The following is a 27,409-nucleotide window of genomic DNA, read 5'->3' on the forward strand; positions in this document are numbered from 1 at the left end:
TGACTTCACTGGCTCTTTCTTAGGGATGGGTTATGATATCAAACTAGTCAGTTGGGATCCTTTATCGGGATCGACACAGATAAGCCAAGAGTTCTCTCAGGATTTCTTGGGCATGCTCTGCCCCAAGGAGTTCTGACGGGAAGGCTTTATTGACTACAGCTGAAATGCCATTACAGAAAAGCCTCAACCTAGGAGCAAATAAACTCAGCTCTCATCAGTTATCTGGTGGTTGAGCTGAGAGGAGAAAAGTGCTCCCCAAGCTTGGCTTCTCCAGCTTCACCAAAGCCAGGGACCTAAAGGAGAGCGCCAGTGTCGCCAGCGTGAGCGGGCGGCGACCTGGTGCCGGGCTGGCATCCCCAGCCTGTGCACTGGGCACTTTTCTTTTTCTTTCTTTCTTTTTTATTTTATTTTTTTATTTTTATTTTTATTTTTTTTTTTTGAGACGGAGTCTTGCTCTGTCACCCAGGCTGGAGTGCAGTGGCGCGATCTCGGCTCACTGCAATCTCCGCCTTCCGGGTTCAAGAGATTTTCCTGCCTCAGCCTCCCGAGTAGCTGGACTACAGGCACCCGCCATCATACTCGGCTAATTTTTGTATTTTTGTAGAGACGAAGTTTCACCATGTTGCCCAGGCTGGTCTTGAACTCCTGACCTCAGGTGATCCGCCCGCCTCGGTCTCCCAAAGTGCTGGGACTACAGGCGTGAGCCGCCACGTCCGGCCAGCACCGGGCATTTTTCTTACTTTAGCCATCCCGTGTTTGAGGTTGCTGTCTGGGCTCTGCTCCTACCCGAGGGCAGCCCGGAGGAAATTCTCGAGGTGGCCTGGGCAGGGCGGGCTGGGCGAGGGCGCGCCCGGGGCCTGGAGGCGGAGTCGGGGGCGGGGCGCGCCGTCATCTGACTCGGTGACTCACCCGCGGCCGCTCTTCCTCTGACCTGGCCGGGCGGAAAGTCGGATCCCGAGGCTTCAGCTCGGAAAGCAGCCGAGCGACCATGGAGCTGTGCGGGCTGGGGCTGCCCCGGCCGCCCATGCTGCTGGCGCTGCTGTTGGCGACGCTGCTGGCGGCGATGTTGGCGCTGCTGACTCAGGTGGCGCTCGTGGTGCAGGTGGCGGAGGCGACTCGGGCCCCGGGCGTCTCGGCCGCGCGGGGGCCGGCGCTGTGGCCCCTGCCGCTCTCGGTGAAGATGACCCCGAACCTGCTGCATCTTGCCCCGGAGAACTTCTACATCAGCCACAGCCCCAATTCCACGGCGGGCCCCTCCTGCACCCTGCTGGAGGAAGCGTTTCGGCGGTGAGGGCTCCCGGCCGGGAAGTGTCCTGGGGGAGGGGAGGTGGACCACCCCGGGGCGCTCTGCAGACCCTCACCACCCCACTGCGCAGACGAGGAAACGGCCCCCGGAGCGGGCAGGCGATCTGCCCAGCGCCACACGGACTGAACCCACGCTCTTGCCCCCACCCTCCTACTGCTTCTTAAGGGACACCTTGGGTGCTCAGGAACCCTAGTTTGAGAGCAGGATACTAAGTGGAAGAGGGAGTTTGCTCTGAGGCCTTGTTGGGCAAATGACATGGATGGAGGGGACACCCGGTTCCCCAGCTCCAGAGCTGGGGAGGAAAGTGACAGCTCCTTATTTGAAGGACGTTCAAAGGGATAAGTTACCTGAAGGGCTTAGACAAGCTCTCTTGAGGGACCAGGAATTCCCCAAAGCTGACTGTCATTTATAGGCCAATTTCACCCTCTTGCCTCTCCTCAAATCTCCTGGTAATAACTCAAATGGCGGAAGTCCTCAGTTTCGAGCACTGCCTAAAACTCCCCTCTCACCTAAAATCTCTTCCACATAAAATGTGAGATGTTTGCATCTAACTACGTTTCTGCAGCCAGTGGTTAGACAGTATCCAACTTTGTTTCTCAACACCAATCATGTGCCTGCTCTCCCTGCTTCCTCTTTTACAGAGCCCTAGATAGCGCCTCTGTCTCCCTCACCCTTTGGCTGCGGACAGGGTGAATTTTGTCATGGGAGTCAGCCAATCACACAGTAGACAAGACAGTTTCCCCTGGGGAGATGTTTGAAGAAGCCACACACTGTCCCTTCAGTGTGAGACTTGTGTAGGTAGGACTGTCCTGAAGGCATATCGTGCCCCGCAGAACTGTAATTTGGTGCTAACTGTACTGCCTCCTGGCATTCCCCAAGCCTGTCGCTGTGCCCAGTAGATACTATAGAGCTTAAGTGTGCTTGCAGGACACTGAACAGGTGGGGAGGAAATGCAAAACTAACTGAATAACGTGTTCTGACCCCAGATAGGACAGGTGCCTAGGCTCAAGCTGAAGAGGCCTGAGATGCTGATGGCAGAGATGGTTCATTCTCTACAATCAGAAGGCTCACGGTTTCCTTCTGTTTTGTACAACTAAATGGGTATTATCAGTCCCTATTTTAGGCACACACACTAATGAGCCTTTGGTATCCAATCTGCTAAGGCCAGAGGGGGGTTAAGATGTAGAATCAAAGTGTTTGGTTGCATTGGGATATTCAGAAAGATTGCATGGAAAGTACACGAAGGTTGTCTCAGAAGATCATGACTAGGGTTGGAAATCTTTTAAAAACAAACACCCTTATTATGTTTGCCTTGGAGTTCAGCTTGTAGAATTGGATTTTCCTTCTGTGTCATACTGCTAAGTAAAACAAGGACTTGGTAATACGCTGAACTGACGATGACAAGAAAGCATAGGTGATGTAAGTTAACAATAGGTAGATAACCAGGACTTGAATCAGCTGAGATGATTTGAAGGCAAGGCTTGGCATTTCAAGGCAGGTGCGGGTGACTGCCTGAAGAGTTTGCCTAATTCATGGCCTCTGAGTGGAGCAGCCATTAATTATGCCTGGCGTTATTAGGAAGCAGGTCATAAAATGTATTAGCCCTTATGGCTAAGACGTGAAGGCATGCATGTGAGCATTCTAGGAGCTCAGCACGGGCGGTAGCTATCTCAGAGTAAAAGCACAGTGGAGTTAGAAAGATTTGGAAATATGGGGTGTTCAGAAAGTGTGACGTGGTCAGGAACACACAACCGGGGCCCCAGATTGTTCAGAATCACATAGCCCCTGTCTCTGAAGAGCCCAAGTTGTATCACAAACCCTGCTTTGAAACAGTATGTTTTTTGCAGGCAGAGAGTTCAGCTGTTAGATGCATAGCTGCTTCTTCAGCTTCTAGGACAGCGTCCATCACATGCTAGTCACTCATTTTAAAAAATAAACAAATAGCTTCACTCCTTCATTTCCTGGAAGGCTAAACTAACCCACATACCTTTGACATACTGCTTCACAGCCCTTTGAGTTTTCTGTTAGAATTTTACTACCTAGGGTTAAGGTTCTAAGCCAGTTTCCAACTCTGATCTCAAAGCTGTTGGCAGCTTTAATTTCCTTTTTTAAAAAATTTTAAGTATGGAAAAAATATAAAATTTACCATTTTAACCTTTTGTAAGTATGTATTTCAGTGATCTTAATTTCCTTTTTAATCTGTCAAGGTTTTCTGTCAACACCTTCATCCATTCCATTCTCTCATTGGTTAACTTCCATACACTCCCAAACATGTCACAATTTTCCAACCTCCTCTTCTGCGAAAAAGCGTAAGATGTTCTTACACATAAGTAGCATATATAACCTTCTGGCTTGCCAAAATCTGTAAAATATTTAAACAATTGTCCTGAAGCTTATCTGATCTTTTTTATTTAGTGCCTTTACATTTTTATTTAATATTCTGATTTTTGGATACCAAAAACAATTGCTCTGAAGCCTATCTGATCTTTTTTATTTAATATTCCCTGGTTTTTGGATACCAACAAAAGGTACTTTTTTTTTTTTTTTTTTTTGGAGACAGAGTCTCACTCTGTCACCCAGGCTGGAGTGCAGTGGTGTGATCTCGGCTCACTGCAACCTCTGCCTCCCAGGTTCAAGTGATTCTCCTGCCTAAGCCTCCCAAGTAGCTGGGATTACAGGTGCCTGCCACCATACCCGCTGATTTTTTTGTATTTTTAGTAGAGATGGGGTTTCACTGAGTTGGCCAGGCTGGTCTTGAACTCCTGACCTCATGATCCTCCCACCTTGGCCTCCCAAAGTGCTGGGATTACAGGCGTGAGCCACCACGCCTCACCAACAAAAAGTTAATTTTAAAGGCTCTGGTGAGAATTCTGGACCTTCTTTTGGGGGTTTATATATAAGCTAGGATACTTTTGCAGGAAGGTAACAGGAACCCTGACTCAATCTGGCTTAAACAATAAGAAAACTTATTTCACACATTAGGATGTCCAAAAGTAGGAATGTATTTAGGTCAAGTTGACTAAGTGACTCAACAGTGTTACCAGGGATCCATATTCTTTCCATCTCTGCTCTGTCCACTTTAGTGTAGCAGCAACTGGTCCAGCTCTCACAGAGAAACAGTTTTCTTGTGATTTGCTCGGAAGAACTCCCCCTAACCCCCACATCCTATCACTGGGCAGAATTGGTTTTTCATTCCCAAGAGTGATGGATTACCATGATGGTTTCATTATTGGTTATTAACAGGGGCTTCATATGTCACTTCGGAGTGTGGGGAAGCTTTTGAAATTCCCATGCCTGAATCCCATTCTCATAGATTCTGATTCGGAAGGCGTGGACATTAGCATTTTCGAAAAACTTCCCAAGTGATTCTAATGTACAACTTGGGGTGAGAATCTCTAGTTGGACTTATAATGGGCAGCGTGGATTTGAGGCGTTAACTGCAATGTTACTAGCACATCCATTTTTAAAATTTGGCTAAAATCCTTTTAAAATGTGTTTACATTTATTTCTCAAACAGATATCATAGCTATATTTTTGGTTTCTACAAGTGGGATCATGAACCTGCTAAATCCCAGGCTACAGCCCAGCTTCAGCAACTTCTTGTCTCAATCACCCTGCAGTCAGAGTGTGATGCTTTCCCCAACATATCTTCAGATGAGTCTTGTAAGTACCTCTGCAATGTGAGTGTATTATAGCCCAGGTGCTCACTGACGGACTTCAGTGCCAAAAACTGGCTCCATGTTAGGAACCACTGTGAGTTCTCAACCAGTGAGTTTATGATTCCTATTTTAAAAATAACCTTTAAAGTCTGATTATAAAAGTAGTACATAGCCTTTGTGGAAAATTTGTAAGTACAGTAAGTGCAGAAGAAGAAGAAATAAATCACTCATAGTCCCAGCAGACAGAATTAATCACTGTCATTTTAGGTGTATTTTTTTTTTCCAGAGTAAAACATATAAACATTTTACATAGACATAAATACAAACATGATAAGCATTGAGATGAAAATGGCAGTAATTCTGTACATGTGCTTCTTGTATTTTTGTTATATTTTTGTATCATGCTTTTTTGCAAAATACATTATAAACATGAATTTCACTAGTTTTCTGTGACATCATTTTCAATGGCTGAATAATGTTCTGTCACTGTATGGATAAGCTGAATTGGCTAATCTCTTTTGAACATCTAGGTAATTTCTTAACTTTTGTCTTTGAAAACATCTGTTTGTATCCATGATCTCTATTTATAATCTATAATTTTACAAAAGATAATGCAGAGCTTGGGGGAGAGGGTGGGTACAGCAGTTTCATTTGATTGACAATATAATCGACATTTAGCTGTATGATTTTGTCCTTGTTGTTACCTAAAACATTATTCTCTAGGGCTTTTCCCAAATTGTTTTAGAACAAACAAGTGGACGTGCCTTTTCTATAGGGTATACTGCCTGAGAATAATGTGGAATTGCACCAAGGCATCAAAGAAGAGCAGTATAAGTACATGTGTAATATAAGATTCGTGCAAGAGACAGCAGACAGGGGAACTGAGTGTAAAGATAGAGGCCGGGCGCTGTAGCTCACACCTGTAATCCCAGCACTTTGGGAGGCCGAGGTGAGTGGATCACTTGAGGCCAGGAGTTCAAGACCAGCCTGGCCAATATGGTGAACCGCATCTCTACTAAAAAATACAAAAAGTCAAATGTGTTGGTGCACACCTGTAATCCCAGCTACTCGGGAGGCTGAGGCAGGAGAATCACTTGAACCCAGGAGGCAGAGGTTGCAGTGAGCCGAGATCATGCTGCTGTACTCCAGCCTGGGGGACAAAGTGAGACTGTCTCAAAAAAAAAAAAAAAAAAAAGATAGGATGCCACAAATTTAGAGCAAAGAGCAACTCCGTTACCCCCAGACTGCCTCACAGTTAAGTACATGTCTTCATCCTGCTGGTTTAGATGAGATTTCTCAATAATACATCTCTTTGAAAAACAGCTTGCTTTCTCTTCAATTCTGTAGCTCTTCTTAGAAAAGAAATAGGAAAATTCACCAACGTCAGGTATCATTTCAGTTGATACTCAGCACTGACACCACGTGAAGTAGGATTTGCAACCTGAATTGAGATGAAAATGGTCATTACATTGCCAAGGAATCTTTGCTGTCCTTTGGCAATACAGATAACAGATTGTAAATTCCACAAAATGAAGTTTCGAGACTGGAGAGTCATAGCTTATCTTTCAGTCAGTTCTACAAACCCTCTTTATTCTGAAAGGGAAGTTTCTTGAGACAAGGTGATTGTGAAATTTTTGGCTGAAGAATAAACTAGTTTTTAGTCTTTAAACTAGTTGATGATGATGATAAAAGTAACATTCTTATGAATGGAAATAAGATATCAAACATCCAGAGTGGGAGGACATGTTGGAGGAGGTGACAATGTTAAAGCACCACTATTTATTAAAAATAAAAATATGCATGCCCTGAGAAGTGGACTAGTTTTTACTGCAGATAAATGGACACATAAATCAAGGATGTTTGATTCTGTTTCCCTGTAATGTGAAGAATTGTCAACAAAACTCAATATCCATCAATAGAGGAATGGCTGAATGCATCTTGTCAATCTTTACTCAATAGTATGATCACAACAGTTAAGAATAAAGAAGCAGTATTACAGAGAACACACATGGAGAACTGCCAAGTTAAACTGCTGAGCTGAACAAAGGAAGCTGTATAATTATGTGTAGGGGTGGACCCCATTTATATATCAACACACGTAAAGCAATACTATTCTCCTTCCATGTATATCTATGTCAAGCCTAAGAAAGGCCCGATAAGTATTTCCTCTGAGGAAGGTAGAAGGAGTTGGGTGAGTATCTCAAAGGAGATTTTAGCCTTATCTATAATGTATTGTTTTTAAACAGAATATATAGATACGTTATTTGTATATTCACCCTCCAAAACAAATGTATTTATGGTGCAAAAAGATACAGAATGGGCTAACTGAAAAGTCAGTGATATCATTCCTTTCACACTTCAGGGAAGTAATCATTGTTAACACTAATAACTTGGTTGTGAAGTAAAAATGGAAATTCTGTAGCTATGTGTTCATATATTTAGAAAACCAAATTTCTAATTGTTATATGTATTTTCCACTGAGTTGAATTAGTCCTTTTTAATATCAGCCAGTTGTCAGCTATTAGAAAATAATTGGTATTAAGTATATGTAATATATTAATGTTTTTGAGGTGACTGTCTATTTCTGGAAGATCTCAAAACTAGAATGTGGCAAAAAAAAAAGTTTTTAAACAGTGACCAATGGAGCAGTGAGCTCTAGGTAGCTGATTAAGAATTTGATACAGGTGGGGTGAAGTGGCTGACACCTGTAATCCCAATACTTTGGGAGGCTGGGGCCGGTAGATGGCTTGAGCCCAGGAGTTCAAGACCAGCCTGGCAACATGGCAAAACCTCGTCTCTACAAGAAAAAAGAAAAATTAGGCATGGTGACACATGCCTACAGTCCCAGCTACTTGGGAGGTCGAGGCTGCAGTGAACCGTGATCATGCCACTCCACACCTGCCTGGGCAGCACAGTGAGACTGTCTCAACAACAACCCAAGAATTTGCTATAGATGTAGAGGAAACATAATTAGACTATGCTCATAAATAGCAATATAGTTCTTAGCCTGGCACTGGCTGACTCATCTAATGGAATGTGGTTATCTAATGGAAAAGGCTATCTTGTCAGAAGACTGTCACCTGAGATGCTCGCACTATTGATAGAGCACTTTTGCCTACCTGCAGCTAACTATTCTGTGAGCATCTGAATGGTGGTGGTGGTAGAAGGTGATAAACCAGCATAGAGGACACAGTATTAAATCATTAACCTCCAGCCCTTAAGCATCTTTGCTGTGGCAAAGTCCACAGCTGTTACACCCTTTAGCTTTCAATCTCTTTACCATCTGTGGGTTTACTATGTCTGGTTGATTCCACTCCAGACCTCTCTAAAAGACTAAGTGACTATTGGGCCAACCTTAGAATGTGTTTCAAAGATTGAAAGATTAGCCTCTCACCAGAAGCAGCTAACTGGAGTCCCATTCTGGATGATGTGAACTTTTAATTGAGTGGGACAAAGCTAAACTAAGCTAAAGGGATTTGGAGAGTAAGTCTTAAGGCAGGTTTGGATGATACTGAGGGAAGGTGGGTGCAGGGCAAGTAGAAAATTCTGAAGGCAAAAGAGTGGAGATAACTCTCTGGCCTCAAAGGGAATAGATTTGAGTGACACCTAGGACGTTACCAAGGATTAGTAGGAACTGAGGAATTTTTGCATTTTCAACTAAACTCTTAGCTTAACTAAGACCCTACTCTGTTGAGAAGTTGGAGAGACTAACTCTCTTGGGAAGATGAAGAAACATGGAGATGACACCCAAATTCCGGTCTTGAGTGACTCAAGTGACTGGATGGTGGTGCTGTGACTCACTGAAATGAGGAACAGAGAAGACCAACAGGTTGAGGTGTGCGGAGGAGGGAGGGAAGAGTTCTGTTGCGGCATGTGGAGTTGAAGGAATCCACAGGACATCCAAATGGAGATGTACAGGAGGCAGTTAGAGAAACAGGTCATGTGCTTGGGAGAAAATAATAGTCCAGAAATATCAGTGACATGTTTAGGAAACTTATTGTGTGTCATTGAGAGATTAACAAAAGTATGTGTGTGATTTTAAATCCCCAATACAGATACTCTACTTGTGAAAGAACCAGTGGCTGTCCTTAAGGCCAACAGAGTTTGGGGAGCATTACGAGGTAAGTTCCGTGCAGTTTCACCGTTACTTTCCAGTAAAGGAAAATTTTCAGTTGGTGCTTTGTGAGATCAAGCACAGCAAACCTTTGCTGCCTTGGATCCTTTACAGAATGCTTGGTTATGTAGTTCCAAAATTATTTCCATTGAACATATACTTCGTAAAGCATGGGAGAGGTTGGCACAGTGGCTCACACCACTTTGAGTCAGCACTTTGAGAGGCTGAGGTGGGTGATGATTGCCTGAGCTCAGGAGTCTGAGACCAGCTTGGGCAACATGGCGCAACCGCATCACTACAAAATACACAAATTAGCCGGGCATAGTGGTGTGGACCTGTAGTCCCAGCTACTCTGAACGCTGAGGTGGGAGGATTGCTTGAGCCCAGGACGTTGAGGCTGCAGTGAGCCTAGATCACACCACTGCATTCCAGCCTGGGCAACAGAGCAAGACCCCTGTCTCAAAAAAATACAAGTAAATAAATACAGCATGGGAGAAAAGTCATTTGACCTCTCAAAAACTATTTGAAGGTTATTACATTCCTACAGTGCTGTAATTCACTGATGCTCTTGGGACTGTAATGTTTATAGCACTACACATGGCCCCAACCTGTTCTGATGAGGGAATTTTGTTTCAGCTATCGCTTCTGTTGACTTCAGAAGCAAGCATCTCTCTTCCCTAATTTCAAATTCCTGTGGATTTAGAAGCATAACTAAATTTGTATAAGGAGCAGTATAAAAAGGCAAATGTGCTATTGAGTTGGTTAGAGGCAGTGGGCAGGGAGTAACTTGAAAAGCTTTTCCTGAGAATTTCAGGGTCTGAACTTCAAAGTTTGACATCAGGACATTTGCTGTTCAAAAGTTTCTTTTACCTTTCTAGGCAGATAAGATACTGTACTGACTTCCAAATAGAGTTTTTAGAAAGGGAATTTTAAAAAATATGAACTAACCAAATTTATAGTCATTAAAATAAAGGCTTGGGGCCGTAGTCATTCACACCTGTAATCCCACCACTTTGGGAGGTCCAGGCAGGCAGATCACTTGAGGTCAGGAGTTCGAGACCAGACTAGAGATGGTGAAACCCCATCTCTACTAAAAATACAAAACAAAATTAGCCCAGCATAGTGGCGCCTGACTGTAATCCCAACCATGTGGGAGGGTGAGGCAGGAGAATTGCTTGAACCAGGGAGAGGGAGCTTGCAGTGAGCTGAGCTGGCATCACTGCATTCCAGCCTGGGCGACAGAGCGAGACTCCGTCTCAAAAAAAAAACAAAATAAATAAACATTTGGAATTTGACTCAGAGTGTTACCTAAAATAATCATTGTTATGCTATATATTTTTATACCATAAGATTATAATTTTATTCAAAATAGAATATGAAAATATCTAGAGATTTACCACAAATGTAATTTTATTTATGTATAATGTTAGTGATTTTAAGCTTTTTAAGTTTTTTTTAGTCCGATCTGCCTGTCTTGTCTGCGTCTGCTAAGGAGAAGAGACACTTACTGATGTTTGTTCTGATCCATACCAAAATAAAGAACTCTAGCAAGGCTGGGCACGGTGGCTCACGCCTCTAGTCCCAACAGTTTTGGAGGCCGAGGTGGGTGGATCACTTGAGGTCAGGAGTTGGAGACCAGCCTAGTGAACACAGTGAAACCCCATCTCTACTAAAAATACAAAAATTAGCCAGGCGTGATGGTGCATGCTTGTAGTCCTAGCTACGTAGGAGGCTGGGGCAGGAGAAGTACTTGAACCCGGGAGGCGGAGGTTGCAATAAGCTGAGATCACGCCGCTGCACTCTGTCCTGGGTGACAGAGTGAGACTGCATCTCAAAAAAAAAACCAAAACAACAACAACAAAAAACCAGTCTTGCGAGTATGCAGTGGCTAGATTTCTAGTCCAAGAAGTCCGTATTTTCTGTTTACCATCAGACTTTCAGAGTAGTGTACTCTAAACTGATCATTATTGAATGTAGTGTCACTTAACAGAAATTTTCAAAGTTATTCTTCCCAGCATGAACCTGTACTTGACGAGGTTGGGGAGAGAGGAAGGCATAGGAAAGATGACTGTACTGTTCTTAGGATATAAATTCCCTGGCTATATAGCTGTCAGCTAGAATGAGGAATCTGAATCAAGTCAAGGCCATTTAGAAGAATTAGCCTGTCAACTGGTATATTCAGGGAATAATCCACTTGAGTAAAAAATGTTCAGAAGTTAGTCTTTGCAGCTATAAGTAAAACGCTGTATATTGTAAATTGGCCTTTATTTATAGTTTCATCGTTTTTCCAGCCATTTTTCCCTGTTACATTTAGGTACCTTCTAAAAGTGACTATATTTGATTATAAAAATTCTCTCATAATGCTATAAATTTATTAAGAAACTGGTATTTTATTAAATTACTATTCTTCTTTTGTGTATATTGAAACAAACCCCAGGGTATGGGTACAATGAAGTAAAGCACTTTTATTAGATGAGTAGAGAAGTGCAATGGATTTTTTTTTTTAATTTGGCTTTGATTTTAGAAATTATGGTAGAGGCTGTAGGTGTAGGTATAACAATATATTTTAGAGGATACAGGTATAACACTATATTTAATTATATTTGCCTTACCTGGTTATGAGTCTGGTTGAATAATATAGCTTTTATCATCTCAATTTGTTTATAAATTAATGCAATAAATTTTACTTTCCTCAGGTTTAGAGACCTTTAGCCAGTTAGTTTATCAAGATTCTTGTGGGACTGTAAGTATGATTATTATGTTACTAAAAATTGTTAAACAAATTACTAATAGAAAAAAATGTAACCTGTTTAGCTGTTGTTTCCTGAAGGTTTCTTTCCCCCAGATATTTATCTTAACTGGTAAATGTAAATTTCATACTTTTTATTGTTCTAAATTAATATTTTATGAAATGCTTGTATAAGTAGCTGTAGTCTTCACTGAGTTCAAGACAACAGAAAATTCTAAAACTAAACCAAAATTTTGTTTTGTCTTATAGTTCACCATCAATGAATCCACCATTATTGATTCTCCAAGGTTTCCTCACAGAGGAATTTTGATTGATACATCCAGACACTATCTGCCAGTTAAGATTATTCTTAAAACTCTGGTAAGTAAGTACTTCATTCTAATCCATCATCTATTCTGAAGGTGTCTCCTTTGTGTTGTAACTTTACGTTGGTTACTATTGTTAGGTTGGAACGGGGGAATTTGTATAAGCACCAGACATTCTTTCCTCAGTCCCTAGTATATTTCCTCAGCTGTGATGTGGAGGTCCCCTTGAGAGTCACCCTCCTGTTTTCAGTGCAAGAGCCATGTATAACATGTATTTAGCCAAGACTGTAAAGAGAAAGTTTAAACACTGCCCATTGGCCCTTTACATATACTCCTTTTTGTCAAATCATGTGTCTAGACTTTTGGTTAGGAATACATGGCCACCCAGGCGCGGTGGCTCAAGCCTGTAATCCCAGCACTTTGGGAGGCCGAGGCGGGTGGATCACGAGGTCAGGAGATCGAGACTATCCTGGCTAACATGGTGAAACCCCGTCTCTACTAAAAATACAAAAAACTAGCCGGGCGTGGTGGCGGGCGCCTGTAGTCTCAGCTACTTGGGAGGCTGAGGCGGGAGAATGGCGTGAACCCGGGAGGCGGAGCTTGCATTGAGCCGAGATCACTGAGATCAGCCTGGGAGACACAGCGAGACTCCGTCTCAAAAAAAAAAAAAAAAAAAAAAAAAAAAAAAAAAAAGTTTAAACAATATAAATATGCAAAAATAGGCAGGCATCCCATAATTTCATTTGCCAAAAAAACATACATTTTTATGTCCTACTTATCTCATTTTAGACTTAAAAAATGAATATATTAGGCAGGGTGCAGTGGCTCACGCCTGTAATCTCAGCACTTTGGGAGGTGGAGGCAGGAGGATCATTTGAGGTCAGGAGTTCGAGACCAGCCTGACCACCATGGTGAAACCTGTCTCTACTAAAAATACAAAAAATTAGCCAGGCGTGGTGGTGCACACCTGTAATTCCAGCTACTTGGGAGGCTGAGGCACAAAAATCACTTGAACCTGGGAGAGGGAGGTTGGAGTGAGCCAAGATTACACCACTGCACTCCAGCCTGGGTGACCGAACGAGACTCCATCTCAAAACAAACAAAATGAATATATTAACATATACAATGTGACTTTTTAAAAAACTTAAATTAGACCATACTTTTGCTACCCCTCACACCTCCCCCCCCTTTTTTTTTTTGTGAGACGGAGTCTTGCTCTGTTACCCAGGCTGAAGTGCAGTGGCACAATCTTGGCTCACTGCAACCTCCGCCTCCCGAGTTCAAGTGATTCTCTTACCTCTGCCTCCCAAGTAGCTGGGATTACAGGCGCCCGCCACCACACCTGGCTAATTTTTGTGTTTTTAGTAGAGATGGGATTTCATCATGTTGGTCAGGCTGATCTTGAACTCCTGACTTCAAGTGATCTGCCTGCCTTGGCCTTGCAAAGTGATGGGATTACAGATGTGAGCCACCGCACCTGGCCTTTGCCACCCTTTTAACAGTTGAATATTTCACTTTTTTTTAACTAGTCTCATGCTGATGGACATCTAAGTTAATTTATTATCAGTGCTACTGCAGAGTTTTTACACATACATATTTGTACACTTGTCAAGATTATTTCTTGAGGATAAATTCTTAGAAGTGGATTTCCAGGCTTAAGATGTATATATTTTAATTTTTGGTACATTTTAACTTTTGGTATATACTGTCAGGCTGCCTTCTAGACAGGTCGGTCATAGCCACATATGCTTGGCCAACAGTGTGGTACATCTTTGCCACGTTTGTTGCTGATCTAATGATAAAATATATCTCCTTGTTTTAATAGTGAATATACTTCCTTGCTTTTTAGTGAATATAAGCCTTTTTTTTTTTTTACATATTAGTTATTTGTATATTTTATATTATAAACTGTAAGTTTCTTTTTCTTTTTTCTTTCTTTTTTTTTTTTTTGAGACAGTCTTGCTCTGTGACCCAGACTGGAGTGCAGTGGCCCGATCTTGGCTCACTGTAATCTGCCTCCTGGGTTCAAATGATTCTCGAACCTTAGCCTCCTGAGTAACTGGGATTACAGGCATGCACCACCACCGGCCAATTTTTTGTATTTTTAGTAGAGACAGGGTTTCGCCATGTTGCCCAGGCTGGTCTCAAACTCCTGAGCTCAGGCAGTCTGCCCACCTTGGCCTCTCGAAGTGCTAGGATTACAGGCATGAGCCACTGTCCCCAGCTGTATGTTTGTTTTCTATGTTTACTTTGTCATCTTTGAAGATAAGATTCAGTTATGCCTTTTTGGCAGGAATAAAGCAGAAAGGATGCTGTGTTCTTCTCAGTGCATATCAGGTGACACCATGTCTTATTTATTTCATATCTGGTATTGTTCACTTATAACTTGACTAAGATGTCATCTGCCAGGTTTTTCCACTGTGATGTCAATTAAAAGCGTTTCATACTTAACAAGTAATTAAGTATCTTGTGGAAAGAGATCTTGAGACTGTGTAAAATCCCATTCTTCAGCCAGCATTCACTCACTAGTTTTAGCATCCACAGATAGTTCTTGCCTAAATCAGTTATTACTAAGGTAGCTACCCAGTGGTGATGTTTCTAATTCCATCATTCCTTCTATCATTTATTACTTGGCATTTAAGTGTAAGGTAGAGCAATCCCTTCTCTTTTATTTAATTATTCATTATTTTTATCAGTGTTGACTCATGAGTTACTATGTTATTCAGGATTGTAATCTGTTACTTTCCCTGTTTTTTGTTTGTTTGTTTGTTTGTTTTTTGTTTTTCTGAGATGGAGTTTTGCTCTTGTTGCCCAGGCTAGAGTGCAATGGCGCGGGCTCAGCTCACTGCAACCTCTGCCTCCCAGGTTCAAGTGATTCTCCTGCCTCAGCCTCCTGAGTAGCTGGGGTGACAGGCATCCACCACCACGCCCCGCTAATTTTTGTATTTGTAGTAGAGACGGGGTTTCACCATGTTGGCCAGGCTGGTCTCGAGCTCCTGACTTCAGGTGATCCACCTGCCTTGGCCCCCAAAGTGCTGGAATTACGGGCGTGAGCCACCGCGCCCGGCCACTTTCCCTGTTTAATAGTCAAATTATCTCAGCTTTGGTCACTGGAAGTCCTTCAAGTTGCCTCTTATATCCCTTGCAGGTTCCCTTTAATCTTGGAGCACTTTCTTTCTTTTTGGCACATGATGTTCCAGGCCTGTCTTCCCTGTCCCAGTCTTTTCTGTGTCCTCAGACTTTTCTTCAGGGAACCCTTTTAGTGGTGAACAACATTTTGAAACCAGTATCTAGGCTCTAGGTGTGCTCATTGCTACTAGGGTGTCACTGTAGACCCTCTGAGCAGAGACAGCTAGAAAACGTGTGTACCTATGTATGTATACATTTATATGAACATACACACATCTTTCCCAATTTTTTATCTGTTTATATCAGGAGTTGGCAAACTGTAACCCAAAGGTCAAATCCAGTTCACTATCTATTTTCACAAACATGGGGTTTTGGTCTCGCTGTCACCCCCAGGCTGGAGTGCAGAGGTATGAGCTCAGCTTACTGCAGTCTCAACCTCCCAGGCTCAAGCAATCCTCCCACCTCAGCCTCCAGAATGGGTGGGACTACGGGCATGTGTCACGATGCCCGCCTAATTTCTTAAAAATGTTTTAGTAGAGATGAGGTCTCACTATGTCATGCAGGCTGGTCTCAAACTCCTGGGTCCAAGCAATCTTCCTGCCTCAGCCTCCCAAAGTACTGGGATTACAGGTGTGAGCCACCATGTCTGGCCTCACAAATAAAGTTTACAGGAATATAGCCACATACATTTGTTTACATATTGTCTCACTCTACAATTGCAGAATGGAGTAGGTGTAACAAACTCTCTGGCTTGCAAAGCCAAAATATTTACTGTCTAGCCCTTTATGTAAAATGTTTGCCAACCCCTAGTCTATGTTAAAAACCATGAGTTTGTATTAATAAGCTCAATTCCAATTAACACCTCTATTTCTAGCACCCTTCTCTGAGAGTGAAGATCCTCCTTTAATCCTCAATATATTTATCTGCACAATCCCCTTTTATGTAAAAGATTTCCTAACTCCATCAGCCAAATCCCTTCAGCCTTGATGAAGAGGGAGTCTTTAAGTTTTGATGATCTTGTTGGACAAATCTTCTCCCTTATTATTTTTCATCTTTTAAAAGTAGTGTTTATGTTTTATATAAATATTATATTGGTTATTCCTCTAGAGTATACATAAAATTAATAACTCAATTCACCCAAAAATTTCTCTGGGAGAATTGTATTGAGTTTGCAATGAAATTCTTGGTTGGGACTCCAATTTCAGAACTGTGGGAATTATAAGTCCTGGTACGTAAATGAATGCCCCATTTTCCCTTTGCTCTATTCCCAAACACAGTGGCAGCCAAGAACCATTTTGCATTCTTGGCAGTCCCCTACATACTTGGAATTTATAAGCTTGCTCTCCTCCCATAGAGCAAAGTTACAACTCACAGTCTAGAATAAATACATCTCCAGAGGCTTTTTGTATACTGACGTGTCATGTGAAGTATGTATGATGAAGAATTTCTATTTCTTCTCATTCTTTCTTCGCTGAAAAATAAATTTTAGCCAAATCCCAGCACTTTGGATGGCTTGAGCCCAGGAGTTCCAGACCAGCCTGGGCAACATGGCAAAACCCTGTTTCTACAAAATATACAAAAATTACCTGGGCATGGTGGTGGGCGCCTGTAGTCCCAGCTACTCAAGAGGCTGAAGTGGGAGGATCACTTGAGACTGGGAGGTCAAGGCTGCAGTGAGCCAAGATCGTGCCACTGTACTCCAGCCTGGATAACAGAGTGAGACCCTGTCTCAAAAAAAAAAAAAAAAAAATTATTTTTAAAGGAAGCAGACATATTGGAAGCAATTCCAAATGTAGATAGGTAATATGGATTGTATATGATACCTGCAGTATATAATTTTTAAATATGTTTGCTTGCAGGATGCCATGGCTTTTAATAAGTTTAATGTTCTTCACTGGCACATAGTCGATGACCAGTCTTTCCCATATCAGAGCATCGCGTTTCCTGAGTTAAGCAATAAAGTGAGTAAATTATATTGTACTCTGTCTACAAAAACGCTGGGTATAGTTTCATTACAAGTTTGTAACTTAAATGTTTGTTCTTATGGATAGAATCAAAGTGTAAAAATCAGATGTTTATGGTTTTTAATTTTTTTTTGGGTGTGACTTAGCATTTTACATCCATAAAACTTTTTTGTTACTGTTATAACTGTTACTGTAATTGTTATTGTGAATATAAACAATCTCTGGGGAAGTATAAATCGAAATTTAACACCTTAAGGTAGAAGCCCTGAATAATTCTCAAATTCCATATGGTTAAGATAATATGTTTATCAAGTTGTCCAACAGTGTATTTGTTTTAAACATAATTGTTTGGAAATCCATAAATGACTGTTTTTCTCTGAGAAACTACATGAAGTAGGGAATTTTAGAGGTGAGAGTGTTTTCTTAGAAAATAATGGTAGTCTCAGTTAACAGTGTTCAAATTGACTGTATTACGGACCAGTGGAGCTGGGAGGGACCCTCAGTGTCCCCTAGTTTAATATCCCTGTAATACAAAGAAGGTACCTGACATTCAGAGAAGTGATGCGCCTTGTCTAAAGTTGTGGTTAGGATGGGACAGAGCCAGGACTCTAAATATTGTCCTCTGGCCATAATTCCAAAATGTTCTCCAATGTTATGTATGTAGACTAAAATGTGCTAACAGCACTTATGTTTTTGTTTCCTTTTGTTTTACTTTTTATTATGGCAAATTTCAAACATATACAGATATAGAATAGTTTAATGAATTCCCATGTTCTGATCACACAGGTTCAAACATGAATACATGGTCAATCTTGTATCACTTAAACTCCTGCAGACAAGCCCTGCCCCATCCTGTTGTTTTGAATAAAATCCATCATCATATCTCACTGTCAAAAGGCCCGTTCTTTAAGAAAAAATAACCATAATACATGATTGCAGCTAAAAAATTAACAGTAATCTAGACAGCCAATCAGTGTTCACATTTCTCCAAGTGTCTTTTCCTCTTATTTAAAAAATTATTTTAAAAAATTTGCAGTGGGATACAAATAAGCTCCATAATTGTGGTGAGTTAATATGTCTAGTAATTCTCTTTTGATCTATGGGTCCCCTCTTCCCACCTTTTTCTCCTGTAATTTGTTGTTGAAGAAACTGAGTCGTGTGTCCTACAGTTTCCCACAGTCTGGGTTTTGCTGATAGCACCCCATAGTGTCAATTAACATGTCCCTGTGTTTACTATAAACTGGTAGTTAAATCTAGTCTTGATAGAAATTTGATATGCGGTGCTGGGAGACAAGACTACTTTTCTGCCATTGAGCACTTATAGCCCATAGTTTGAGAAATGTGCTAAGGAACAGCTTTGATAGAACTTTAGTTACAATATTGAGTTCTAATTTTTCAAGTGACCTATAAAGGGACTGAGGTAATCATTAAAAACCAAGTCACTTATTACAGAGTCTATATGGGAATTTTTCAAGCTGATAGTAATTCAAGCTGATAGTCCTTTGCAGGACAATAGCTATGCTTTGTAATAAGGTGTACATTTTGACTCTAAAATTGACAAGAGCAGTGTTTTCAGAAGTCTCACTTTGGAGACATTTGTTTTGTTGTATGCCTACATGGAAGTTGAAACAGCATGATAGTAGACACTCTTGAAACAGGAGGCACTGATGGAGACAGATATTTCTACCAGTAAATCTGGGATTAGCTCAAAGTATACTGAGTATTTATTGCTAAAATATGGTAAACAAATGATTTGACAAAAGCCCCAAAACGGCTATCATCCTTTGAGTATGTGTGACTTAGTAGAAATTTTCTTTCTGAAATTTCCTACTCCTGAAACTATGGCCCTATATTATTTTTAAATGAGTCCTCTAATATCACATTAAACTAATATGTGAAAAAATTCGCTGTCAGATATCAAATGCAAGCACAATTTTTAATTTCCAGGATCAAATCTACATTGTACATTTTAACTTGAATAAATATGACTTTTACAGGGAAGCTATTCTTTGTCTCATGTTTATACACCAAATGATGTCCGCATGGTGATTGAATATGCCAGATTACGAGGAATTCGAGTCCTGCCAGAATTTGATACCCCTGGGCATACACTATCTTGGGGAAAAGGTAAGGAGTTGTGTTTTATTTTATCTTATTTTTTATTTTTTGAGATGGAGTCTTGCTCTGTCACCCAGGCTGGAGTGCAGTGGTACAATCTTGGCTCACTGCAACCTCCACCTCCCAGGATCAAGCAATTTTCCTGCCTCAGCCTCCTGAGTACCTGGACTACAGGCATGCGCCACCATGCCCAGCTAATTTTTGTTTTTGTTTTGTTTTTTGAGACGGAGTCTCGCTCCGTTGCCCAGGCTGGAGTGCAGTGGCGTGATCTTGGCTCACCGCAACCTCTGCCTCCCAGGTTCAAGCGATTCTCCTGCCTCAGCCTCCTGAGTAGCTGGGACTACAGGCGCCCGCCACCACGCTAATTTTTTGTATTTTTAGTAGAGACCATTTTAGCCAGGATGGTCTTGATCTCCTGACTTCATGATCGGCTCGCCTCGGCCTACCAAAGTGTTGGGATTATAGGCGTAAGCCACTGCGCCTGGCCAGGAGTTGTATTTTATAAGTTGCAAAAGTAAATATTTGAGGTACTGCATTTATTTTATGACCTAGTGTTTGCTCATTTTGTTCTTAATTGTGATTGGTCTATCAGTAACGCTATTGACAGATACAATTCAGTAACTACTATGTGTCTACTGTGAGCAAATCATTGTGATTAGGTACGGCCTAAAGTATAAAAAAGGGAATAAAAGAAAACAAAAAGTGATTACAAAAGGTAGAACATAAGTGAATTCACGAAATGGTTTCATAGATGAGGTGACACTTAAAATGCTTTTGAGTGATCACAGAATATATTCACGTTTCTGGTAGAGGAAATGGCATAAGGAAAGGCGTGCAAAAAGTGTAAGATATGCTTGACAGGTATGTAGCTGGAGTAGAGTGTAGCAGAGTAGGAGGCATTATAGGGTGATGATTAGAACTTTGGCTTTGGAGCCAGACAGCTTGGGTTTGAATCTTGCTTCTGCCATTATAAACTAGGTGACGTTGGGCAAGTTACAATATCTCATCTTCAGTTTCTCCATCTCTAAAATGAGAATTAGTAGTAGCTATCATGTAATTTTTTTGAGAATTAAATAATGTAAAGCACATAGCACAGTACCAACATCCATAATTGCTCAATATTATTAGAGTAGACATGGGGAATAGTGAGAGGTAAATCTGGAAGAGTACATTAGAGGGTCTTTGGTGAGGAATGTGAACTTCATCAGGACACACTGGAAACCAGTGAACATTTCTGAGCAGAGGAGTAACATGATGGGAACCACACTTTTGGAAAACCTTTGGGAAAGTGACAGATTGGAGTTCTGGACCAGGAAGGCGATAGTGGGAATGGAAAATAATGGACAGAACTGAGAGACATTCTGGAACTATCCATGGAACTTGGCAACTGATGCACTCCAGGAGAGAGAAGAGGTATATACTCTAGGATGATGATGGTACCCTTGCTAGAATACGAAAATCAGAAGCTAGAGAAAGGGAGCTTAGGGACTGCAGATGTTGTGTTTTGTTAGCTTGTATTTGAAGTACAGTTAGGATTTCCAGTTGTATCCAGCATGGAATTTGAAATATGAATTGAAGCTCAAGAAAAAGGGTTGAGGCAAACTGAAGATTTAGGAGTTAACATTTGACATAGATAAAATCTCAGATATAATGGGAAACAAAGAGGCAAAGAGAACAGGATTCAGGAAACATTTCCTTCTTATTTGGAAGAAATTACTAGCTCTTAGTAAACATGCTCATCTTTTGTGTATATAATCTTGTAGCTTCAATAAAATGACATAATAAAATCATGTGGAAAACCAGATCTTTATGAGTTCACTTCTTTTAAAAAGAATCTTAATAATAATTTCTTCTAGGTCAGAAAGACCTCCTGACTCCGTGTTACAGTAGACAAAACAAGTTGGACTCTTTTGGACCTATAAACCCTACTCTGAATACAACATACAGCTTCCTTACTACATTTTTCAAAGAAATTAGTGAGGTGTTTCCAGATCAATTCATTCATTTGGGAGGAGATGAAGTGGAATTTAAATGTTGGTAAGATGATTCCTTAAAACCTCTTTAAAAAAAAAAAAAAAGAGGCTGGGTGCGGTGGCTCACGCCTGTAATCCCAGCACTTTGGGAGGCCGAGGTGGGAGGATCATGAGGTCAGGAGTTCAAGACCAGCCTGGCCAACACAGTGAAACCCAGTCTCTACTAAAAATACAAAAATTAGCTGGGCTTGGTGGCAGGTACCTGTAATCCCAGCTACTCAGGAGGCTGAGGCAGGAGAATATCTCGAACCCGGGAGGAAGATATTGCAGTGAGCTGAGATCATGCCACTATACTCCAGACTGGGTGACAGAATGAGACTCCATCTCAAAAAAAAAAAAAAGAATAAAAAACCTGTTGCATTGAAGTAGCTGTAGAGGGCTCCACACCGTAAGGAAGACTTAAGAGTAACATGCCTGCTTGTAAGGGTTTAAATTGGGCAACATGACTCCTGAGATGGTAGATTTTTGTAGAATGTACATTTGGGTGGTATGGCAAAGTAAAGCTTAAGGAAAAACAAGATGCAGAAGAAAATGGAGATTCAAAAAAAGACTACTGTGAAATGAGAACAACTTTAGTGAAAGAGGGCAATCGATGATTAAATAGGAAAGATTTTTCAAATAAAAATTCTCTCTGCAAATAGCTTTAAATGGAGGAGAAAGGTGGTAAGGTAAAGAAAGCCATTTTTACAGGAAGTCAGCTTCTTGAAAAAACTGTTTGCAATGGATAATTAAGATAACTTGTAATTAAGTTTTTAGGCTTCTTTTTACTACCTACAAACTTTAATAGTTTTAAGTCTGCACAACTGATATTAAGGATATATACTACTTTAAATAATAAAGTGAGCATATCAAACTTCTAATGAAATTTTAATCACTTTTTGCTGTAGGGAATCAAATCCAAAAATTCAAGATTTCATGAAGCAAAAGGGCTTTGGCAAAGATTTTAAAAAACTAGAATCTTTCTACATTCAAAAGTAAGTTGTTTGAAAGCCTATTTCTGTTTTTATTAAAGCTTTTTGTAAAAGTTTATTTAGTAATGTGCTTTATTTTTACATTTTCTCTACATCCTTTGCCTAAGTGTAGATGTGAAAAATCACTAAAGCAGTACCTACTGCTTGTTTTAAATAAGTAACATGGTGACTCCAAGTATTTTCCAATACCTGTTGAAATATAGGAAGGCAGTCATCTGTTCTAAAAATTCAGCTTGGGCTGGGCATGATGACTCACGCCTGTAATCCCAGCACTTTGGGGGGCCAAGGCAGGCAGATCACCGGAGGCCAGGAGTGTGAGACCAGCCTGGCCAACATGGTGAAACCCCATCTCTACTAAAAATACAAAAATCAGCCAGGCGTGGTGGTGGGTGCCTGTAATCCCAGCTACTTGGGAGGCTGAGAGAGAATCTCCTGGGAGGCGGAGGTTGCAGTGAGCCAAGATCACACCACTGCACTCTATACTTCAGCCTGGGCAACAGAGTGAGACTCTGTTTCAATCAATCAATCAATCAATAAAACTCAGCTTGAAGCCCTGGCTACCCTGTGAAGTCTTCACTACCATCCAGCCCCTGGAATTCATTCCATTTTGTCAATTCCAGGAGCATTTATTTTACTATATAGCTGTGCTACCCAGTATAGTAGCCATAGCCACAGGTGTCTGTCCATATGTAAATTAATTAAAATTAATGAAAGTTAAAAATTCAGCTACTCAGTTGCATTAGCCACATGTCAAGTGTTCAGTAGCCAGCTGAGGCTAGTGACTGCCATACTGAGAAGTGCATATATATACATTTCCATCCCAGGAAGTTTTACTAGACCATGCTGCTCTCTACAGGGATTGGCAAACTTTTTCTGTAAAGGGCCAGAGAGTAAAGATTTTAGGCTTCATGGGCCACGTACAATTTTCTTTTAACTTAAAAAAAAAACAAAAAAAACTCAAATTTTAAAACTTAAAAAAAAAAATGCTTTACAAATATAAAAACCATTCTTAGCCCATAAGACATACAAAAACAGCCTGCAAGCTGTAGTTGCCAACCCTTATGCCGTACCATTTATTTGGCAAGCCCAGGTTCCAGCCTTTGCCTATTCAGCTTTTTGTGTGATGCATTTAAATTTTATTTATCTGCAAAGCACCTGGCATTGTCTAAATATCTGTAAATATTTGTGGACTGATTGTCAGCAACTTTTACATGTAATTTATGTGATATGACAGGCTAGATCATGGTCCCTATCATTTTAAGACAGCCATAAAATTTTAAGAGATTGCTGCTTATACAATTTCCTGAGTTGCCTACCAACTCAATTTGAGGCCACTTCTTAGGGGTATGTTTAACTCATTCATTCAGCAAATAATTACTAAACCCCCAAACTACGTTAGGTTCTATATCATGTGCTAAAAAGGGGGAACTACTTGTGACACTTCCCAACTTTAGCTGCTTCTGCTATAAAGCTGTATTATACAGAAAGGCACCTCTCAAAATGCAAGGAATCCTTGATAGAAACATGTTTTAAACATATTGTTAAGCTTGTGATCTAAAATAACTATAATTTTTTTGTAATACTAGGGTTTTGGATATTATTGCAACCATAAACAAGGGATCCATTGTCTGGCAGGAGGTTTTTGATGATAAAGTGAAGGTGAGCATTGTGAAGACTGCATCTGATCAATGTAAGAGAATTATTTTTCTTGGGGCAACTGGGAATTTGCAAGTCTAACTACTAGTATTACCTTTCCAGTGTGGTTATAACGTGACCACTTTGGACCTCATAGTTCCAAGGTAAGTTTGGTAGAAATGAGACTAAAATGCAAGTCTCAGCCTTAGTTAACTGAACCTAAGTGGTATCCATATATAAGCAAAAGTTAAATATCCAAACTTAAGGTTGATGAAACTTTTCATTTTAAGTCCCTAAAATGAATATCACATGGCACTAACTCTGAAGGGGAAAAAGGAAGTGCAGATTTTTTTTAAGGATCTTAGAAAATTATGTTCCTAGTAATAATGCCTTAAACTTTCAATTTCAACTACTATGTTCTACGCCTAATAATATGTATTGCAATTTGTAACGTTAATAGCTTGCGCCGGGCACAATAGTTGAAGTATGGAAAGACAACGCGTATCCTGAGGAACTCAGCAAAGTCACAGCATCTGGCTTCCCCGTAATCCTTTCTGCTCCTTGGTACTTAGATTTGATTAGTTATGGACAAGATTGGAGGAAATACTATAAAGTGGAACCTCTTGATTTTGGTGGTAAGTGAAGCAGTTGGTCCAAGTGTTGTGAGTTACTGTGAAGCTGATGGTAAGTGAAACAACCATTGTTACCTTTATGAGTTTTCTTCCCTAACCTCCCACCCCAGAAATCCTTACCTAGATATCACCTACCACCTACCTATCTTTTATGTTTGATCCTTGATTTTATGTACTTTTTTTTAAGCTCAGTATCATTTTAAACTCTCAAGAAACCATATAGTTGCCTAAATTCAAGAACTTCGAAAGTCTTATAGATCCCCCTAGATTTTATCTCCATTTTCAATGATGACTCCTCACTCTCTACATTCTAAAGCTATTTGATTGCATTAACCTTATATGCCCTCTTCTGAACTGCTTCTCCAATGTAAGACACCTAACCAAAGCTACAGTTTTAGTTCAGTGGATTTCAGGCTGTGTTGTCTTAGGATTCTGAGGAGTAGAATCCTTGGTGGATGGGACATCTGAAGGGTGGAGCTTCAGGCTTTCAGATCCCCTTCCTAAAGAACACTCTACTTTGTCCAATTTTGTACATCAACCTTTAGTACAAAATCCTTGAAAAAGGATTTTGGTATTTAAAAATGTTTCAGAACCATAGGTCTTATTAATTGGTAATTTTATATGCAATGAATTTTATGAGGATCAAAAAGTGTTAATTACTGATTTTTAAAAAGCATTAAGTGGCTGGGTGCAGTGGCTTACGCCTGTAATCCCAGCACTTTGGGAGGCTGAGGCAGGTGGATCATGAGGCCAGGAGTTCAAGACCAGCCTGGCCAAGATGGTGAAACTCCATCTCTACTAAAATTACAAAAATTAGCCGGGCGTTGGGGTGGGTACGTGTAATCCCTGCTACTCGGGAAGCGGAGGCAGAGAATTGCTTGAACCCAGGAGGTTGCAGTGAGCCAAGATTGCGCCACCACACTCCAGCCTGGGTGACCAAGCGAGACTCCATCTCAAAAAAAAAAAAAAAAATTAAGTATTCAATTTTTGTTTTAAATGCCAAGAGGTAGAAATTAAAGGCAGGAATGGTCACAGTCCACTAAAAAACTAGTATTCCAACTTATGTTCCCTGGCACACTACTAAATAGATAACCAGGGATTTGAAAAATGGTTTCCGGTGTCCAGATAAGTTTGCATACAACCAAAATAAAACTGTTTAATACTGGCCCACTACGTTAATCTATGGGGCTAACACACACTGTGAACCATGGGTCAGGGCTGGGAATAAAGTTTGCAACCATTATTTTTTGGGAGGGGGAAGAGGGGCCACCTTTTTTGTGCCACAACCATTAACATCTCCCAAGGTCTTGCTGACCACAGGAGAGAAATGTTGCCCTAGGATAAAGACAGAGGAAACAAATCTTGATGAAGAAATTAATATTGCCTCTGTGCACAAGCTTTGAGCTTCTGAACTTATATCAATTCAATGATTTTAATTTAGGTACTCGGGAACAGAAACAACTTTTCATTGGTGGAGAAGCTTGTCTATGGGGAGAATATGTGGATGCAACTAACCTCACTCCGAGATTATGGTATGGGATTTACATGATAACATTTGAGTTAAGAATTAAGGTGCCTTAGCTTTCCTTCTCCATCTAAACACAAAAGTACTAAACATAAACTGCTTGGGGGGATGTGTGGTTTAAATTTTAGGCCTCGGGCAAGTGCTGTTGGTGAGAGACTCTGGAGCTCCAAAGATGTCAGAGATATGGATGGCGCCTATGACAGACTGACAAGGCACCGCTGCAGGATGGTCGAGTAAGAAATATTTGTTTCTCAAGCTAGGATACTATTAAGTCCAGTGTGATTTTTAGCCTTCCTATTCAGTGTTAGCTAGTTTCTTTTGCTATAAATAGAAATGTGTGTTACCTAAGAAATAATAATTAGAAGAAACCAGGAATTATTTTTTTGTAGGTAATAATACCTGTAAAGAAGATATACTCAGACTTACAACTGTTTTATAGATACAAAAAATTTTGGTGTAACTTCGAACTCCATCTTGAGTTGCTTTAATTTTCTTCCCTTATTTTCAGTAATGCTGTGATTTAGTGATTCTAATGTAAATTTCTAAGATGACATAAACGATACCCAAAATATCTTTATTCATGTTATCTATCTACAGACGTGGAATAGCTGCACAACCTCTTTATGCTGGATATTGTAACCATGAGAACGTGTAAAAATGAAAGGGAAAAAAGCACAGCAATCTGTACTACAGTCAACTTTATTTTGAAATCATGTAAATCAACAAGATATTAAGACTTTTTTGAATAAAATATTTTTATTGATTGGACCTTTGACCCTCTTATTTCTTATTACATATAGAGGCCTGGCATCTTTCTTGAGATAAGCTTAAAGACACAAAAGAAACACAACTTCGTGATAGCACTCTTCCGAAGAGTTGAGTGTTTGCTACTAATAGTAATAACTTCATAGATGAACAGCATGATTCAGGTACAGTGGCTTTAAACATCAAAGCATATTTCTCATTAAATTAAAACGGGTGGCTCCAGCGCCACTATCAAAGCTTAAGTTATATCTTTTATCTAGTTCTCTGAATGTACTGAAACAGTACTTATTTGTGCAATAAAAATTGTTCTTACTGAAAATGAAGTAGCTAGGTGCTCCTGAATTTCTCTCAAAAACTAAAACATTTAGGTCAAACCACTTCTCCGGTTGAGCAGTGTATTTTGATCTTGAGAATTCATGGCTTGATAAGTAGATAGTTCTAAGGCAAAAGTAGCTGAGCCTGATGTTAGCGTTCGAAGCACAGTTGAATAACCCTAAGCAAAAT

At 40.5% G+C, this 27,409-nt stretch overlaps 2 protein-coding genes and 1 long non-coding RNA gene across 4 annotated transcripts in view; 1 reads left to right on the forward strand and 2 right to left on the reverse strand.

Moving 5' to 3' along the window:
* Positions 1–922: 922 nt before the first annotated feature.
* Positions 923–26,874, forward strand: HEXB (hexosaminidase subunit beta). Its single transcript, NM_001266457.2, is given in 14 exon segments — positions 923–1,287; positions 4,824–4,969; positions 9,021–9,086; positions 11,776–11,822; positions 12,078–12,188; positions 17,122–17,223; positions 19,224–19,353; positions 21,201–21,381; positions 22,265–22,351; positions 23,935–24,007; positions 24,444–24,618; positions 26,057–26,147; positions 26,269–26,373; positions 26,738–26,874. Coding segments are annotated over 14 exon segments (1,671 nt in total). The 5' UTR covers positions 923–988; the 3' UTR covers positions 26,796–26,874.
* Positions 5,207–17,207, reverse strand: LOC144341452 (uncharacterized). The gene is made up of 3 exons (XR_013418380.1): positions 17,086–17,207; positions 16,849–16,986; positions 5,207–6,406 (listed from the first exon to the last, which is right to left on the reverse strand). It is a non-coding gene; the product is annotated as an uncharacterized LOC144341452 (long non-coding RNA).
* The window catches only part of GFM2 (GTP dependent ribosome recycling factor mitochondrial 2), a 48,461-nt gene continuing 47,875 nt past the window's right edge, over positions 26,824–27,409 (reverse strand). Inside the window, exon 21 of one of the 2 annotated variants that reach the window (XM_078004019.1) lies at positions 26,824–27,398. In XM_078004019.1, coding sequence (XP_077860145.1) covers positions 27,270–27,398 — 129 coding nt within the window. In that variant the 3' untranslated portion in view covers positions 26,824–27,269. 2 annotated transcript variants of the gene reach the window in all.

The sequence above is a fragment of the Macaca mulatta genome, chromosome 6, assembly GCF_049350105.2.
Source record: "Macaca mulatta isolate MMU2019108-1 chromosome 6, T2T-MMU8v2.0, whole genome shotgun sequence".
Classification (NCBI taxonomy): Eukaryota; Metazoa; Chordata; class Mammalia; order Primates; family Cercopithecidae; genus Macaca; species Macaca mulatta.